The sequence below is a fragment of the Morus notabilis genome, unplaced genomic scaffold, assembly GCF_000414095.1.
Source record: "Morus notabilis unplaced genomic scaffold, ASM41409v2 Scaffold297, whole genome shotgun sequence".
Classification (NCBI taxonomy): Eukaryota; Viridiplantae; Streptophyta; class Magnoliopsida; order Rosales; family Moraceae; genus Morus; species Morus notabilis.
The window spans coordinates 235449-251703 of NW_010357726.1; the positions used below are offsets into that span (position 1 = coordinate 235449).

The 16255-nt window shown below is 36.4% G+C and overlaps 2 protein-coding genes across 2 annotated transcripts; one reads left to right on the forward strand and one right to left on the reverse strand.

The window, feature by feature from the left end:
• Positions 1–695: 695 nt before the first annotated feature.
• Positions 696–7321, reverse strand: LOC21406990 (general transcription and DNA repair factor IIH helicase subunit XPB1). Its single transcript, XM_024175462.1, has 20 exons — positions 7164–7321; positions 7004–7050; positions 6840–6915; positions 6570–6732; positions 6249–6471; positions 6097–6153; positions 5580–5723; positions 5028–5108; positions 4813–4900; positions 4015–4352; positions 3863–3938; positions 3583–3776; positions 3247–3410; positions 3085–3157; positions 2570–2683; positions 2228–2308; positions 2066–2125; positions 1823–1906; positions 1583–1725; positions 696–1143 (listed from the first exon to the last, which is right to left on the reverse strand). Exons 1-20 carry the CDS (start codon positions 7171–7173, stop codon positions 1056–1058), a joined length of 2304 nt encoding a protein of 767 aa, XP_024031230.1. The 5' UTR covers positions 7174–7321; the 3' UTR covers positions 696–1055.
• A 959-nt stretch (positions 7322–8280) lies between these two features.
• Positions 8281–15029, forward strand: LOC21406991 (beta-adaptin-like protein B). The gene is made up of 15 exons (XM_010090770.2): positions 8281–8524; positions 9268–9465; positions 10151–10264; positions 10375–10625; positions 10802–10937; positions 11057–11236; positions 11338–11430; positions 11538–11749; positions 11887–11950; positions 12067–12246; positions 12867–12959; positions 13384–13796; positions 13905–14094; positions 14179–14382; positions 14675–15029. The coding sequence occupies exons 1-15, from the start codon at positions 8438–8440 to the stop codon at positions 14972–14974; spliced, it is 2715 nt and encodes a 904-aa protein (XP_010089072.1). The 5' UTR covers positions 8281–8437; the 3' UTR covers positions 14975–15029.
• Positions 15030–16255: the final 1226 nt, after the last annotated feature.

A 16255-nucleotide genomic window follows, 5' to 3' on the forward strand; every position in this document is an offset into this window, starting at 1 on the left:
TCTATTTTAAGGAATAATTTTTAAAAATTACCCTTTAATTTTGCCATCTTATGAGCTCATAAGGTGATTAGTTGCCAATAACTTATCAAGTCAGACCAGAAGATATGAGATACGTTGAGTGGGGTCAGACTTGAATTTAAGAGGGTGTAAATTTGATCGTGCATTTTTTTTAAAGAGACAATTTCAGCCACTCAAAATTTTCGAATACCATCTTTTTTTTTTGTTTAGAAGAGGAAAAAAAAAGGGGGATATATAGATGAATATTTTTTCCATAAATAAATACAAAATTACTTTTTTTTTTGGTGGGGTTCCGAAATGACTACAAAATTACCTGATTATTAAATCCATAACCACAAAAAAAAAAAAAAAAAATCTTTTTTAAGCTGATGATCCAATCTCGTAGCTCAAAAGCTTCGTTCATCCAAAACTTATGAGATATTTATTTCAAGGATTCGTCTCTGATTTTAAATTATAATTCTTGACTCTCTACAGTGTCTTTCTCTCATAAAAAATTTAAATTTCAAAAATTAAAATCATGAATTATAATAATAAATCCATGAACCAAACATCTCAAAACTACTGCCATTATTTACTGTGACTAGTTCCTAATCATTTTCTAAGCTTCAACCAAGAAAAGAGGGAAAAAAAAAAAAAAAAAAAAAAAAGAGGCAAATGTAAAATTTTACCATCCTTTTACGTATTTCATTCTCTAGTAGAATAGTACATCACAAAACCTTTCAATATGCTTAACCATCACAAAAGATCACAAAAGAAGCAGATGCATTATAAAGTATCTCCAGTGTAAGCATATTATTTCTTCGTCCCGCTGCAATTACAAGTTACAACAAAGGTCCTTCCATCTAGACCAGAAAACCCAACACCAGAGCCTATATTACACAAATCAAAAGCTTTGGATAATTTGATTCTGTAATATTGTGTTCTTCAGATACGCCAGATTCTTTCATTTCCAAGTTTAGCGACATATTTTCACTTGTTATGCAAGCTTCTTTCAAAAAGTTTTTCCATTTTTGTATGTTTCTTCTTCAGTCTCACTCTCAGCCATAACGCCTTTTAAACAAGTAATGCCGCTTTGCTGGATCTCTGGGCTTACTCTTCTGGCCGATAAGTTTGCCTTTTCCGGTACTGTAAAATGGAACGGAGATTTTCTTAATGGTGAAAAAAGATGAGTAACATGAACAGAGATGGTAGGTGCACTGCACTAAAAGATGAAATCGGAAGAGAAACCAAAGCACCGTAGCATAATCCAAGTGGGTTGGTAAGGCTTATATCGTGTAAGTCCTACCTAGGTGGTCCGGTTGCCTTTGCCGTGATGGTGGGCTCCGTAAACTAGCCCGAGGACATATGAATATACCAACCTCTACCCATAAAACCTTTTTCTTACTCCAAAAAAAAAAAAAAAAAAAATGTTGGGAGACTAACAATTTCTGTAACCAGGGTTTTATTGGTGCACCAATCTTTACACAAACGCACCTTTTTTACTAAGCAAGCGAGCGAAAATAAAAAAATAAAAAAAATAATCTCTGCGCATCACATCACAAAAGAGAAAAATGAGCCATCATACCTGTACTCCATATATACCATCCCATTGGCACCTGACATGGCACTCATGGAACCCAAAGAACGACGGGCTTTATGGAGGGCTATGTCATCGGCATCTTCTTCTAATTGCTCTAGCCCAACTGCATCATCTCCAGCACTTAGCACCTGGTATGTGAATAGAGCAAATACATGAGGAATCTATCCCTTGAAGAAGTAGCATTAGGTGCAAAGTGAAAACTTGAAAAGAACCAAGATAAAATACCTTGGAGAGAAGAATCAATTGTTCCTCAAGCCGATGGTAACTCAATTCGGCTTCTGAATCAGGTGGAGGCAAACTTGTAATTACCTTTCATAAGGAGAAATTACAGGTCAATTAGATTCAAGAGATCCTATAATCAAGTAGTTCATAGCCTAATAAAATCAGTCCCCAGAGGCAGTAAAAACTGATTTTTTTTTGCACAGCGAAGCGAACTGAACTGCGCAAATAACACAACATCTTAAGTACCTTAAAGCTATAACCTTGATCAATCAAAAACTGTTGCCTTTTAGTTGAATAGTACATCTCCTGCATTCGAGCAAATAACATTGTTGGATATCAATCTCAACGAAATATATATTACACGAGCATGCACATCGATATAATCAAATAAAGAAGGATATAACTGACCTGCGTATCAGTTGAAACGAGGGAATAGAAAAATGCATTGTATTCCTCTTTACCTCCTGCCATTCTGTCCTGAAGCTTACCCTGTTGAACCCAATAACATAATTAATAAAAAAAATTTAAATCAGAGCAATTGATGGTAAGAATAACAGCTTATGTATCATGTAATGAAAACAATAGTACCAACTAGAAGAATTATCAATTATGTTGTGATTTTGTATCAGGTAACCAGAAGAAGATCCAGATTAATAGAGGTAAATGAAAACTGTCATCTGTTATCTCAAATCTCAAATCTCAATATAAGAAGACAGCACGAGTTACACCAAGAATAGTAAGAGAACAAACCTTAGCCCTAAGAATACGACCCAGGCGTTGAGCTTCCTGACGTCTTGAACCAGCATGTGATGATATTTGAATGATCACATTAGCCTCAGGAATATCGATAGAATTATCACCAACCTGAAATTTACATTAAGAAATGAATTACCCTCCTGGATAAATACTGTAACTTTTTTGGAGCTTATGATATATATATAAAATATACATACATATATAGTTTTTTAGATATAATGGCAGCTGTTTCCTATGAAGAAGAAAAAATCTTAAAACTTAATGAGATATTAAGTTTTTTTCTTTTTCTTTTTCCTCCTCAAATAGGTTATCATATATAATGAGGCTCGTATCATAAACAATATATAGGCTGTAAATGAGGAAAAATTTCAAAACAAGAAACAAAACTGTAAGAATATTTATTATTACCAAGAAGTGAAAAAGAATCTGAACCCAGGAACAGAAACAATCTACTCTGTTTTGTCATAATCACCAACACGAGTAAGAAAATACAAATGCCAGTGAAGTACCTTGGACAGGAAAATTGTGTTTACATCTCGACTAGTTTTGAAAGCTTCAAGAATTTTTGTCCTCTCAACGTGGCTGTGTGTTGCATATTTACATTGCCAGGGTTAAACATGAAACAACACAATTGAAAGCTATCTATATGAGAGAATATGGCCATGGACAACCTGGTAGCACCATAGATCATGGGCTTGCGAAGTTTCATGGCATACTCAGTGAGTGCAAACAGGTTATCAGCAAAGACGATTATCTTATCACCACGCTGCTGCTCGTGAAACCGTATGAGAAATTCACACGCTCTAAACTTGTTAGGGTTCATCACATAGAGTGCCTGCAAGTGTAAGAGGCCATTAAGAGTTTAGTAAAGCAACCGAGTAAGAATATGACTATATACAGGGAACTTGTTCACTAGGGTTCTCTTTATTCAAATATTCATTCAGCTTAAACATCTTGTGAACAAGAAAAATAGTACTAACAAAAATGACCATTTATAATAGACGGACCTGTTTTTTCTTGGAGTTTTCTTTCTTCAAATATTCAGCAAAAAACTCCTTTGTCATTGGACACCAAACTTCAGCACACTGTACATTTGCAATAAATCCACCTTTTACCAAATCCAACCAGTTTGCTTCATACAATTTGGGACCAATAAGGAAGTTCAGATCTGTAATCCTCTCGTCCTCTCTCACAAGCGTAGCTACAATCATGACATATTTTCACCTCCAAGTGGAAAGAATCAGACTAAATGTTTCTAGACATTTACTGTAATTACAGAATACATACCAGTAAGCCCCAGTTTGCAGTGAGATTTAGTGAGACTGATGACCTTTCTAAACATGTGAGCAGGAACGACATGCACCTGAACAGAACCAATGTGATTTGTTTGTTTTGTAATGCTTTTTTTAAATGTTCTTAAGCCAAAAATATATGGCTACCTCATCCATGAGTAGTAATCCCCATTCTCTGTTCCTTATTTCTTCAATAATCTTTTCAGATTCTTCAGACCGTTTTCCCCCAAAAGCAACCATGTTATACGTTGTAACAACCACCCCAGCATTACCACGGAATCTCTCTTTGCTATCTGATGTGAAACGACAGATTTGGTCATCTCGAATGGTTGACCATAGCTTGAACTGAAAAGCCCACTGATCAACGGACACAGCATTTGTGGCCAAACAGAGGCAGCTCTTTTTAATTCGGCTGGCTGCAGAAACACCAACTAGAGATTTTCCAGCACCACAAGGCAGCACAATAATGCCAGATCTTGCTCTTCCTGAAAATTCCAAGTAATGAAGTTGTAAGGTCAAGTAGAATTTTATTTGTAAACTCAACTCCAGTTCATCCAATTAGGGTAAACAAAAACAGGAATCACCGCTGAATTGCCACCGTGAATAATGAAAACATTCTTGTAAATTCTCGATATATAAGAAAGATAATGAGCTAGTAAAACTAACCAATTCCTAAACTTTTTCTCCAAAATACATAATCATCTGCTTTTCCTCGTTGCCCAATTGATCTTGGGTATTGCTTGGTTATGGTGCTGAAAATTGTTCTCTAAGAAATGTGCTCGTTCTTTATGCATAATGATTATTATATTTTGTAGTGAATTAAAAAAAAAAATAAAGAAAACAAAGAGAAAGCAAGAAAGAAAGAAAGAAAAGATTCACTTCTCTCTAAAATAATATATGGAACTTTCCCAGAATTATATGCTTAAATTTGCAAGCTAAGCATACCGTTTCCAAACATTTTACTCAAGCTCTTTTCTTGATATGGTCGTGGTTGTGCTTGAGGCTTCAATTCCATGTCAAGGTCAGGATTAACCTGCAGTATCAAACAGAGAAATAGTCCACACTATCAGACAGATAGATACCATACACATACACAAAACCAGAGAATGCCTCACCACTCTGCTGGCTATCTATAGCAGGGGAAACATATTGTTACTTACTGTATCATTTCTGAAGTCATACTCCTCTAACATCGGATAATTTAGAGCATTTGGCAAGCAACGTTGCTTGACATTTTCAACCTGTTGACAAGAAGATGTTCTATTACGAACTTTCTGACTTAAAGCCTATAAGAATCCAAAGATAATGACCTACTGGGGTGAAAAAATCTGGGACACAAAATAACATAGTCAACCCTAATACAGGTTTTAGGAAAAATAAAAAATAAAAAACCCTAATACAGGCCTCAAATTCATCTATTTCAAGAAAAAAAAAGGTGTTCGACTAACCAAAATTTTAGATTCATTGATGGTAATTGAATTTGTATACATATATGATCAAAACACCTCATGCGTCAATACGATACGAATTATAGATCAAGATGACAGACTTCAACAAGAAATAGACAAAAATGAAGAAGATATGCAACTAGACAAAGTTACAGATTATAGCAGAAGTTAAAGCATAAAAGAAAAAAGACCCTAAGACCATAAAGAAATAGGACTTTATAAAAGTTTTAAGAATCTAATCTACCGCCACTACACGTACAATACCTGTGAAGGATCAATTTCAAAGGAGTGAGTTTCTTTTTCCTCAGCTGCAGCAGCCAATTCGGCTTCATTCAGCAAACTATCAGGACCATTTCCCATCTCACCCATAGTTTTGCTAATGGTAAATCCATCATTCCCATGTGAACCCTGTAAAGAACTTGAATTAAGATACATTTCACGAGACAGGTGCCAGTGCGCAGACATGGGGGGAGATACATATAGAGAGTTAGAGTGCAGATATATGCAAATCAGCAACCGGGGTATGAAACGTGTGCCAAAATAAGTATTCTACAAAGATGAACTCTCTAAAGACGTGTAAGCAATTGACGACATACGCACTTCTAAAAGCCAGGATGAAATTCAATCTTGGGAAGGAAATAATGATTACACATATTGCAATAACTAACCCATAACAGATCCATGTAAGCCACCCTTAACGATCTAAAACCTCAAATTAAGCAATGCACTTAAGAATAAGTGGCACCACAACAATTTGCAATGCCAAGGAACTCTTACCGACCTCGGAAGTAATCCTTGCTCGAGATATAACCTCATCCTTGAGCAACCTCTTCAACACCTGCAAATCCATAGCCACCAAATTTACTAGCAACCCAAAAGTCTATGCAGGTGGGGGGGGGAGGGGAAAGGAGAAAAAACTGAACAAAATCTTGCCTCCGGAAATGGGGATTCGATAAAGTAGCGATTCTTCTTAAGCACAAGCTTTACTTTGCCATAATTGGCAGTAGAACCATGTATGAAGTCTATCATCTCTTTGGGAAGCTTGGTCTTTGACAGTTTATTCAAAACACTTATGATTGTCTCAGTTTCTAAGCCGACGGACACCGCGGCATAAAGCGAGTGAGGGGTCAAATTGTACTCGTGCATTGATTCTGGCCTAGAAATCATTCACATAACCATAAACAATTCAACAACCCACCAAAACATAAACTCTATTAGCGACTCTAATCGTGTTTAAGACTTAAAATTTAGTACCTGCAAACGGGTTCAGCAATGGCGATGAGAAAATCATAAGCTTGTTTGTACAAAGGAGAGAATGTCTCAAGGAAAATTCTTCCATCAGCGCAGGCCCACAAAGGCCGATTGGCATGATCAGGTTTCAATTCTAGTTTGCTAAAATCCCTCTTTTTCCCCTCACCTTCAAATCAATCGCAATTCACAGCACAATTTTATCAAATTCTCAAACCCACAAAAAAAAAAAACCCCAAAAAAAAAGGAAAATTCAATAAAAAGAGAAAAACGCACCATAGCGGAAATCGTCGTCGATTTCGTCGCCGAAATACGCATCTTCGTCTTCGAAAAACGGGTTCTTCTGCTCTTCCTGTATCCATTGCTTGATCAAATCAGAACATAATACCACCGGAAAAACGACATTATAAGACGAAGACAAAAAAGACGAAAAAAAAAACCTTGGCAGAAGATTTGTGCTTCTTACTAGGTCGACCTTTGTGGTCACCTGAAAAATCGAATCGAATAATTAGCAAGAAACATTAATCAATCTCCATCAAAAATATCACCAACAAAAAAAAAAAAAAGTTTCCGATGGGAGAGAGAAATTGAAGAGAATACCGTGTCCCATGATTATTGAGAGCGAAAAGAATAAAAGTTCTGATTAAGTTTCGAGATTTGCTTGAGTTGTTTTTGATTATTTTTTAATCGGTTTGGTTTTTTTTTTCTTTTTTTTTTATCTCAATATTAATTAAAGATTGAATGATCGGAGACTAAAGAGTTCGTCAGTGTGTTTGATTGAACGAACTCACGGCGAACATATATACAGAGGGAGAAGGAACCCGCCTCTACGTCCGCGCGGTGGTCGCACGCGCTGTAAATTCGAGTGGGCCCCACGAGCGGAAAAAACGACTTGTAGCTTCTTAGGATTCGACGTCGTTTCTTATTTTATGAGTAAACGACATGCCCGTTATGTACAATGTCGTTTGCTTCGACCAATAAAACGAATACGATAGATTTACTTCCTTTAATGAAAGAAAGGACTTGTGGTTAATTCCATTGCTGTTTTCCTTCGATAAAAAGCTACTCGTTTCCTCTTTTTATTGAAAAGGCATGTCGCTTATTCTAGTGTCGTTTTTTTGGGCAATAAAACGTCTTAAGATTCATGGTTCATACATAAAACTACGGCCCAGTAATCAATGATTCATATTTAAATTTTAAATTTTTATGAGAAAAAAATATTATAACATAATTAAAATTATATGTTTAAACGCATAAAACAAACAGATGCTATAGTTTTTTTTCTAATTGGTGGTCATCTTATGAACACATGATATTATCTTAAAAACGACATCTTGCCCCTATTGAATTGTCGTATTTTAATAAACAACAAAACAAAATGTGTCTTCACTCTAAATAGGGAGAAAACTAAAAATATTATTCACGAATAAAGATAGTAAAAAATATTGTTTGTCACTCAACTTTTTTTCATTCAATTAATAAAAAAAATATTAAAATAACACCATTATTTAAAATGACATAAATGATAGACTTTCACGGTGTCTCTTCTATATAAATTCTAACACTGGAAGGTTGGCTTTGACTTCTTTGTTTTTTTTTTTTTTTTTCCTGGAAAGATTGGCTTTGACTTGTCCTTCATTTCATTGTTCCTCATTTAAAAGTTAAAACGTGACGTCGTTTCCTTCATACATAGAGAGACTGAGAGATACCAGAAGTCGGGTCGTACCCGTCAACAAAACCGGTTCGAATCTTCAAACACGGTTTATTTGTCTAATTGTCTGCTTTGATCTTCAAGCCCGATTCACTTTGCTCTCTCCCTCTCTCTGCAACTTTCTTCTTCGTCGTCGTCGACTCGGAGACGAGCCTCACAGAAAATGAGCGGCCACGACTCCAAGTACTTCTCCACCACCAAGAAGGGAGAAATCCCTGAGCTCAAAGAGGAGCTCAATTCTCAGTACAAGGTTCCAATCTCTCTCTCTCTTCCTATACATGTTCTTGTATATGCATTTGTATATCTATATGCCACCCAGATCTTCGATCTGCGTCGCTTAGAATTTTCGATTTTCGTTGAGTTGCGGTGTTTTTGCGGCGTATCGTGGAGATTTATGCGCAGATCTGTTCGTTCATGCTTTGATTCTTTGCTTAGATTGCTTTTTCTGGACTCGATTGGATATTGCTTCGTTTCATATAGCTTGTTCTGGATTAGGATTGTTGTGCGGTTTCGGTTGACGATATGTGTTCCGTTTGGTTCCCGGGAAACAAGTGGGGAAACAAGTGGGGAAATGGGAGGAAATCGGGGCATTTTGTTAATTCTACACGATGGTGAATGTATAAACGACTTGAAGCTCTCAATTCTGTTTTTATTCAAACGACTGAGCAGACATTGTAAATTTCTCGCGAAATAGCTAGTTTGATCTTGCATCTATGAGATCTTTAAGCTTTTGCAGATAATTAACATTTATGCGGATTCAAATAGGGAATAAAGTTTTTTTTTTTTTTTAACATTCTAGAATGCAAATTAGATCGCAACTTATGAAATTGTTGTTTGTAATTGAATGTAACTTTTTTTCCCCATGCGTATACAGAAAAGAAACTGTATATTAGTTTTAGGGCGTTTTGTTGATCTCGATTTTTTGTTTCATCAGTTTCTTTGTACCTCTTGTGAAGTTGTGTGAATCTATTTGTTCTTTTATTTGTCGTGCAGGATAAGAGAAAAGATGCTGTCAAGAAAGTGATTGCTGCAATGACAGTTGGGAAGGATGTGTCATCACTCTTCACGGATGTAGTCAATTGCATGCAAACGGAAAATTTGGAGCTGAAGAAGCTTGTGTATTTGTATCTCATAAATTATGCTAAAAGTCAGCCGGACCTAGCCATACTTGCAGTAAACACATTTGTTAAGGTAAACGACTTAAATAAACCTCGTTTCTCTCTACATTTTGAGATTTATTTTATTACATCATTAGGAGGACAAAGGGAAGAAATGCTTGTTTGATGTTCTCGTTATTTCCTGTCTGGATATAACTATTAGTTAATCCAGATTCTCTTTGTATGAAAGCAACCTATATGATTTGTCAGAAGGATCTATCTTGCTAACTTCAAACTCTGGGGTTGGAAGAGTACGCTTGATATTATACTTGATGACCCTTCTATTTTGTTGCAATTTTGTTTCCAAATGAATGTACTTTGCTTTTTCCAAGTTTTAGCTGTTATTTGTGGCACTTTTACTGTTTCTTTCGTTTCAAGTTTATTAACTTGCGAGAACACAACTTTTTTTTCCCTATCTAGTTGGTCAAGTTAAGTGGATGTCCTTTATGTGTGGCATTTTTTCCAGTGAGAAAGATTTATATTAGTAAATGCATTACACAGAGGAATATGGAAGGTCTGCAACAATATGTATCACATCACCAATAGGATGCACAAACTGAGATGCAGTGGTGCTATCCCAAAAGATCAAGGAACTTGTTATCATTAGATGGAGTTTAATTTATGTTTTAGCCGTAAATTTTTAGCAAATGAATGTTCTTATTAATGGCATTTAATGCTATTATGCATCTTTAACGGATGTGATATGATCATTTCTGCAGGACTCACAGGATCCCAATCCTTTGATTCGTGCTTTGGCCGTGCGCACAATGGGGTGCATTCGTGTTGATAAAATTACAGAATATCTTTGTGATCCTCTTCAGAGATGTCTTAAGGTTGTTGCTGACTAAGTTTTGGACATTCTAGGGTTTTTGTAATCTGGATAACAAGATTCTGATGAATTACTTGCAGTCTGTGGTGTACTGACTAATTGATCTGTTGATAGGATGATGATCCATATGTTCGCAAGACAGCAGCCATATGCGTCGCCAAACTTTATGACATAAATGCTGAGTTGGTTGAGGATAGGGGTTTTCTGGAATCTCTGAAGGATTTGATATCCGACAACAATCCAATGGTTGTAGCAAACGCTGTTGCTGCTCTGGCTGAAATTCAAGAGAATAGTAACAGACCCATTTTTGAGATCACAAGTCATACACTGTCTAAGCTGCTTACTGCTTTAAATGAATGCACAGAGTAAGTTTACATAAATTTCTGTAAATATATTTTATTTGTTTGTTTCTTTTATTAAAATGTAACTTTGATCCTAGGTATTTGATTGGTTTCTTTGCCTTCTATATATTGCTTTTTATAGGAATTTTCTTTGTGATCTTTGTATTTTATGTTTTGAGTTGAATTGATAACGTTTGCAGGTGGGGCCAAGTTTTTATACTGGATGCTCTGTCTAGATACAAGGCAGCTGATGCTCGTGAAGCTGAAAACATAGTGGAGAGAGTGACACCACGACTACAACATGCTAACTGCGCAGTTGTACTTTCAGCTGTGAAGGTGATGCTTTGGCTGATCTCGTTTGGCATCATCTCATTGTTGCTACCACATTGCCATCAACATTTTTCATGCTCTTGTTATCCATCATTAACAAACTTTCTCCTGCACTTTCCTTGCAGATGATCCTGCAACAAATGGAACTAATAACTAGTACTGATGTGGTTAGAAATCTTTGCAAGAAGATGGCTCCTCCACTTGTGACATTACTCTCTGCTGAACCAGAAATACAATATGTTGCATTGCGGAACATAAACCTTATAGTACAAAGACGGCCTACAATCCTTGCTCATGAAATTAAGGTGAATTAAATCATTCTGGGTTCTTGCCTGTTCCTTATAATTTCTAAGGTTCTTGCCTGTTGAAGAAAGATCTTGTCTATAATTAGTTAGTCTTTTGCTAGGTATTCTTCTGCAAGTACAATGATCCCATTTATGTGAAGATGGAAAAGTTGGAAATCATGATCAAGCTGGCTTCTGACCGAAATATAGACCAGGTGTGTAAATTTTTATCGTAGTTAACAAGTTCTGAGTAAACTTATCTACTGGCAATTTGCTAATAAGTTTATTTAATTTTTTCCTTTTTTCCATTACGTTTTTGTAGGTTCTCTTGGAGTTTAAAGAGTATGCTACAGAAGTTGATGTTGATTTTGTTAGAAAAGCTGTTCGTGCAATTGGCCGTTGTGCCATCAAATTAGATAGGGCAGCTGAGCGGTGCATTAGTGTTCTACTTGAACTGATTAAGATTAAAGTGAACTATGTGGTTCAAGAGGCCATTATTGTCATCAAAGATATCTTTAGGAGATATCCCAATACGTAAGTTATATTATTTGATTTGTGAGAAGGATATCTTCTTCTTCTTCTTTAGGAGATATCCCAAACTTTGTGCGTTCTCTCTTTCTTGCTTTACATCGTATCTTTGAATCCTATTTTATCTTTCTCTTGCTTTACAGCTATGAATCCATTATTGCAACACTATGCGAGAGCCTGGACACTTTGGATGAACCAGAAGCTAAGGTATTAGTGTCCTTCCCTTGTTACTGTGCAGGTTCACTGCTTGATGCATATAGAAACGAGTCTCATTGTTTCCATGCTCATACATAAGGCTTCCCTTTTTTGTTAACTTGATTTAGGCATCAATGATCTGGATAATTGGCGAATACGCGGAGAGAATTGATAATGCTGACGAGCTCCTTGAGAGCTTTCTGGAAAGTTTCCCTGAAGAGCCTGCACAAGTCCAGTTGCAACTGCTGACTGCAACTGTCAAACTTTTCCTTAAGAAACCAACTGAAGGGCCTCAGCAGATGATACAGGTCTGTTTTAGTATTATATTAATAACATTAAATGATCCTGCTTTCTATTTTCCTGTCCCCACCCTGAAATTGTTATTGAAAGGGCCATGTCCTCCCTATATATCTCAAGAAAGAGTACGAGAATTTCATGTGTATACGGCTACTTTGGATTACAACAAATTGGGTATCTATTCCAAAAAATCTTCTAAGTGTTTTTAAATGGCCTTATTAGAGCTTCACAAAATACCCTCGACCAAAATGGAAACAAAGTAGCCAATCTGGAACCCTTTTTATAAAATTCTCTGTGACATGTTTAACTTAAAGCTCTACTTCTCGATTGTGTGTACATTGAATGATTAGTAAACCATTTTGTACATGTAGATTAAATTCATTCGAATTAAAATGTTGTTGGTTTTTGTGTGTACTGTGCACGACATGACCATAGACAACTGATTCCATGGTCACTAATGTAGAGGGAATTGCCAATCCATTATGATTAAGAGGTGGATTTTTATTTATATCTGAAAGCTAAAATGCAGTATCATGACTATAAAGAATTTCCTTCTTAACATGAGCTACAAGTATACTGTTTTTGATAGTTTTTCAGGAGATTCTCACGATCTGGATTTATATGTTTACAGGTTGTCTTGAATAATGCGACTGTAGAAACAGATAACCCTGACCTTCGGGATCGTGCGTACATATATTGGCGTCTCTTGTCAACTGACCCTGAGGTGTGGTTCAGCTCAGAATATGTTTTTGCCTTTTCTTTTTCTTGACAGTTACTTCATTTCACTTTTTATTCTATTCTTCTCTGAGGAAAAGGAGTGGTGGTGTTGTCTTGGCATGTATGTCAGACAGTTAATATTGTGGTATCATCCCATGCATGTGCCACAGCTAACATTAGCTTCTCGGTTGACCCCTAGATAGGACTAGACAATGGAACTCAACAAAGTCTCGATCTTACTTCAAGTGGTAGGATCCAATATATGACCTAATAACTCTTATGCCTTTTTGGTTCCACACAATGACTAAGCTTATTTCAAGTCTTCAAGTAGAGTCAGCTTTGATGTGGTTACTTCAGAAAGTGGGATTGGGACGTATTAGATGCTGTCAGGACTACATATTCTGGGTCTGACAGGACTCTTTTTTGTGCAGTCTGCGAAGGATGTTGTGTTAGCAGAGAAGCCAGTGATTAGCGATGATTCAAACCAGCTTGATCCATCTCTTCTGGATGAGCTTCTTGCCAACATCGCTACATTATCTTCTGTGTATCACAAGCCCCCAGAAGCGTTTGTAACGCGCGTGAAGACTACAAACCAGAGAACGGAAGATGATGAGTATGCAGAAGGAAGCGAAGCCGGGTATTCTGAATCTTCTGCGCCTGTTGCTGATGGCGCTGCATCTCCATCAAGTAGCTCTGGAAGTGTTCCATATGCTGGAGCGAGACAACCAGGTCCTGCACCAACTCAGCCCGCACCTGCTGCTCCAGTTCCAGATCTACTAGGTGATCTGATTGGCTTGGATAATAGTGCCATTGTTCCTACGGATCAGCCTGCTACTCCAGCTGGGTAAGTGTGGTGGAGCATGCAAACTATTTAAGTTACGGAGGTCAGGAGTCAATTAGTTGCAAGGAATCTCTTGATAGGACTTACTGAATTTTATGATGTTCATTGCAGCCCTCCATTGCCTGTTTTACTGCCGGAATCAACCGGTCAAGGTTTGCAGATCAGTGCTCAGCTCACACGACGGGATGATCAAATCTTTTACAGTTTATTGTTTGAGAACAACTCACAGGTTGCTCTTGACGGTTTCATGATTCAATTCAACAAGAATACATTTGGTGTTGCAGCTGCTGGACCGTTGCAGGTAGCTAGCTTTAAGGTTTTTCTTTTTGGGGGGTCTTTTATCCCTTGCCTCAAATTTCTTACTCTATGTTTTATGGGCTATTAGGTTCCACAATTGCAACCTGGGACATCTGCAAGGACACTTCTGCCGATGGTTATTTTCCAAAATATGTCTCAAGGTCCTCCAAGCTCACTCCTTCAGGTTGCTGTAAAAAACAATCAACAACCAGTGTGGTACTTCAATGATAAGATCTTGTTGCACGTGTTCTTCACTGAGGAAGGAAGAATGGAGCGTGCAAGCTTTCTCGAGGTACGACTACATTCATCTCCTCTTTAGTGATTAATATTAACAGGGACCTCTATTTGGTTAAACGTGAACGTGTCATAAGAAGCTGTAGAACTTAAATACCGTATTGCATGCATAATGTTATATTGTCCTCCATCCCTCTATTGAAGCAATGGGGTAAGCCGTTGAGTGGGCTTTGTTTGTGTGGCAAATTGCCATATAAGAATTCAGATGATTGTCTTCCTATTAAAGAAAAAGGAAAGATTGTTTTCGTGATTTGAACCAGTCTTTGATCGTAACAATGCCCCACTTGCAGACATGGAGATCCCTGCCCGACTCAAACGAGGTGTCAAAGGACTTCCCTGGTGCCGTGATAAGCACAGTGGAAGCTACTCTGGACCTGCTGACTGCCTCAAACATGTTCTTTATCGCAAGACGCAAGCACGCAAACCAGGATGTTTTCTACTTCTCGGCAAAACTCCCTCAAGGAACACCTTTCTTGATCGAACTCACCACAGTCGTTGGAAACCCCGGAGTCAAGTGTGCAATCAAGACTCCAAACCCTGACATGGCACCTATTTTCTTTGAATCCATTGATACTCTTCTTAGGGCTTAATTCTGTTTATATACTTTTTTTTTTCTTTTTGCTATTTTGGTTACTATTTGTAAAATCGGTTCTATTGAAGTTTTGGTTTGTCTTTTCTGGCCCCTTTTTCTTTCCCCTGTTATTCTTTGTATTCTACCTGTTGTGCCACTTATTATTGATTAGAAACATTGTAACAGAGGTTAATATGTATCAGCAGTTTTACATTGCGATTGCTTGGTTGCATATTTTTCCAATTTTTGTCACTAATCCCTGCCCTTTCTTTTCCTTTTCTTCCAATATGTTTTCTTTTATGTTTATCACCCCTATTTGTTAGCAGAACAAAATTCAAAATATGGCATTGTTTAGCTTGAAAGTGTTCAGGAATTCAAAGCGAGACATCAATGAAAATGACATGATAAACCAAGTTTTATTAGCAAAATAACTTTTCAAAAATTTTTATTTGTATTTTTATTTGTAAAATGACTGACAGATCAAGAATGAATGATCATTTTTTTTTTTTACGAAGAGCAACCGGGTGGTGTCATTATTAAGTAGTCTACATTTTTAAACTCAAAACTTTTTTTGATAATAATAATAATAATAATAATAATAATAATAATAATAATAAAACTCAAACTATTAAGTTATTAAAATGTTGTTGCAGGTTGGTCTAAGAGAAAATTATTTGCAAAAGAGAAAACGAGTATCTTTTTATCTTTTTTTTTTTTTTTTTTTCATTTCTCTTGCATTGGAAATATTCTAATTTCCTTGAGTTAGAACCCGGATTTTAGAATTAACGCATCAAATTATTTCCTCAAGTCTAAACCAGAAACAAGAAGAGAAAAAATCTTCAAACTGAGTTCGTATTCTACCTTATTTGTCTCATTTCACTTTTTCGAAAGTTGAATTTATTTCTTTTCCTTATGATTAGTTAGTTTATTACTATAATGTTTAGGTCAATTTAAAAATAAAATAAAAAAAGAATAGTAGAAGCACTGTATGATATGATACGACTTGTACTTATCCGTGTAACAATAGTAATTCGACGTTCAATATCAGTTTTTAAATAAATTCTTATCTTAGAATTTTTGTGGTTGCAGATGTAGACTAGTGTAAAGTTCAAACCTTTACTAGAAGGTAAGATCTAAATATTATCCCACTTGGGACATATACTATGAAGGTAGAGTATTTAGATGTGACATAAAACCTGAAAAATAACTTCAACTGGCACTTTTGGGTGAATTGAAGTGATTTTTCACCATGTAAAGCTAAACTTCATATAATTTTTTGTGGATTTTCTTGAGCAGGAAT

What these genes read in the sequence shown, in the direction of transcription:
- LOC21406991 (XM_010090770.2), top strand. Translation starts at nt 8,438, where the DNA reads ATGAGCGGCCACGACTCCAAGTACTTCTCCACCACCAAGAAGGGAGAA. An exon ending in CAGTAAACACATTTGTTAAG is followed by an intron (nt 9,466 to 10,150) that starts GTAAACGACTTA and finishes TCATTTCTGCAG; the next exon opens with GACTCACAGGATCCCAATCC. An exon ending in CTCTTCAGAGATGTCTTAAG is followed by an intron (nt 10,265 to 10,374) that starts GTTGTTGCTGAC and finishes ATCTGTTGATAG; the next exon opens with GATGATGATCCATATGTTCG.
- LOC21406990 (XM_024175462.1), bottom strand. An exon ending in GATTACTACTCATGGATGAG is followed by an intron (nt 3,939 to 4,014) that starts GTAGCCATATAT and finishes GGTTCTGTTCAG; the next exon opens with GTGCATGTCGTTCCTGCTCA. An exon ending in TCGTTTCAACTGATACGCAG is followed by an intron (nt 2,126 to 2,227) that starts GTCAGTTATATC and finishes GCTCGAATGCAG; the next exon opens with GAGATGTACTATTCAACTAA.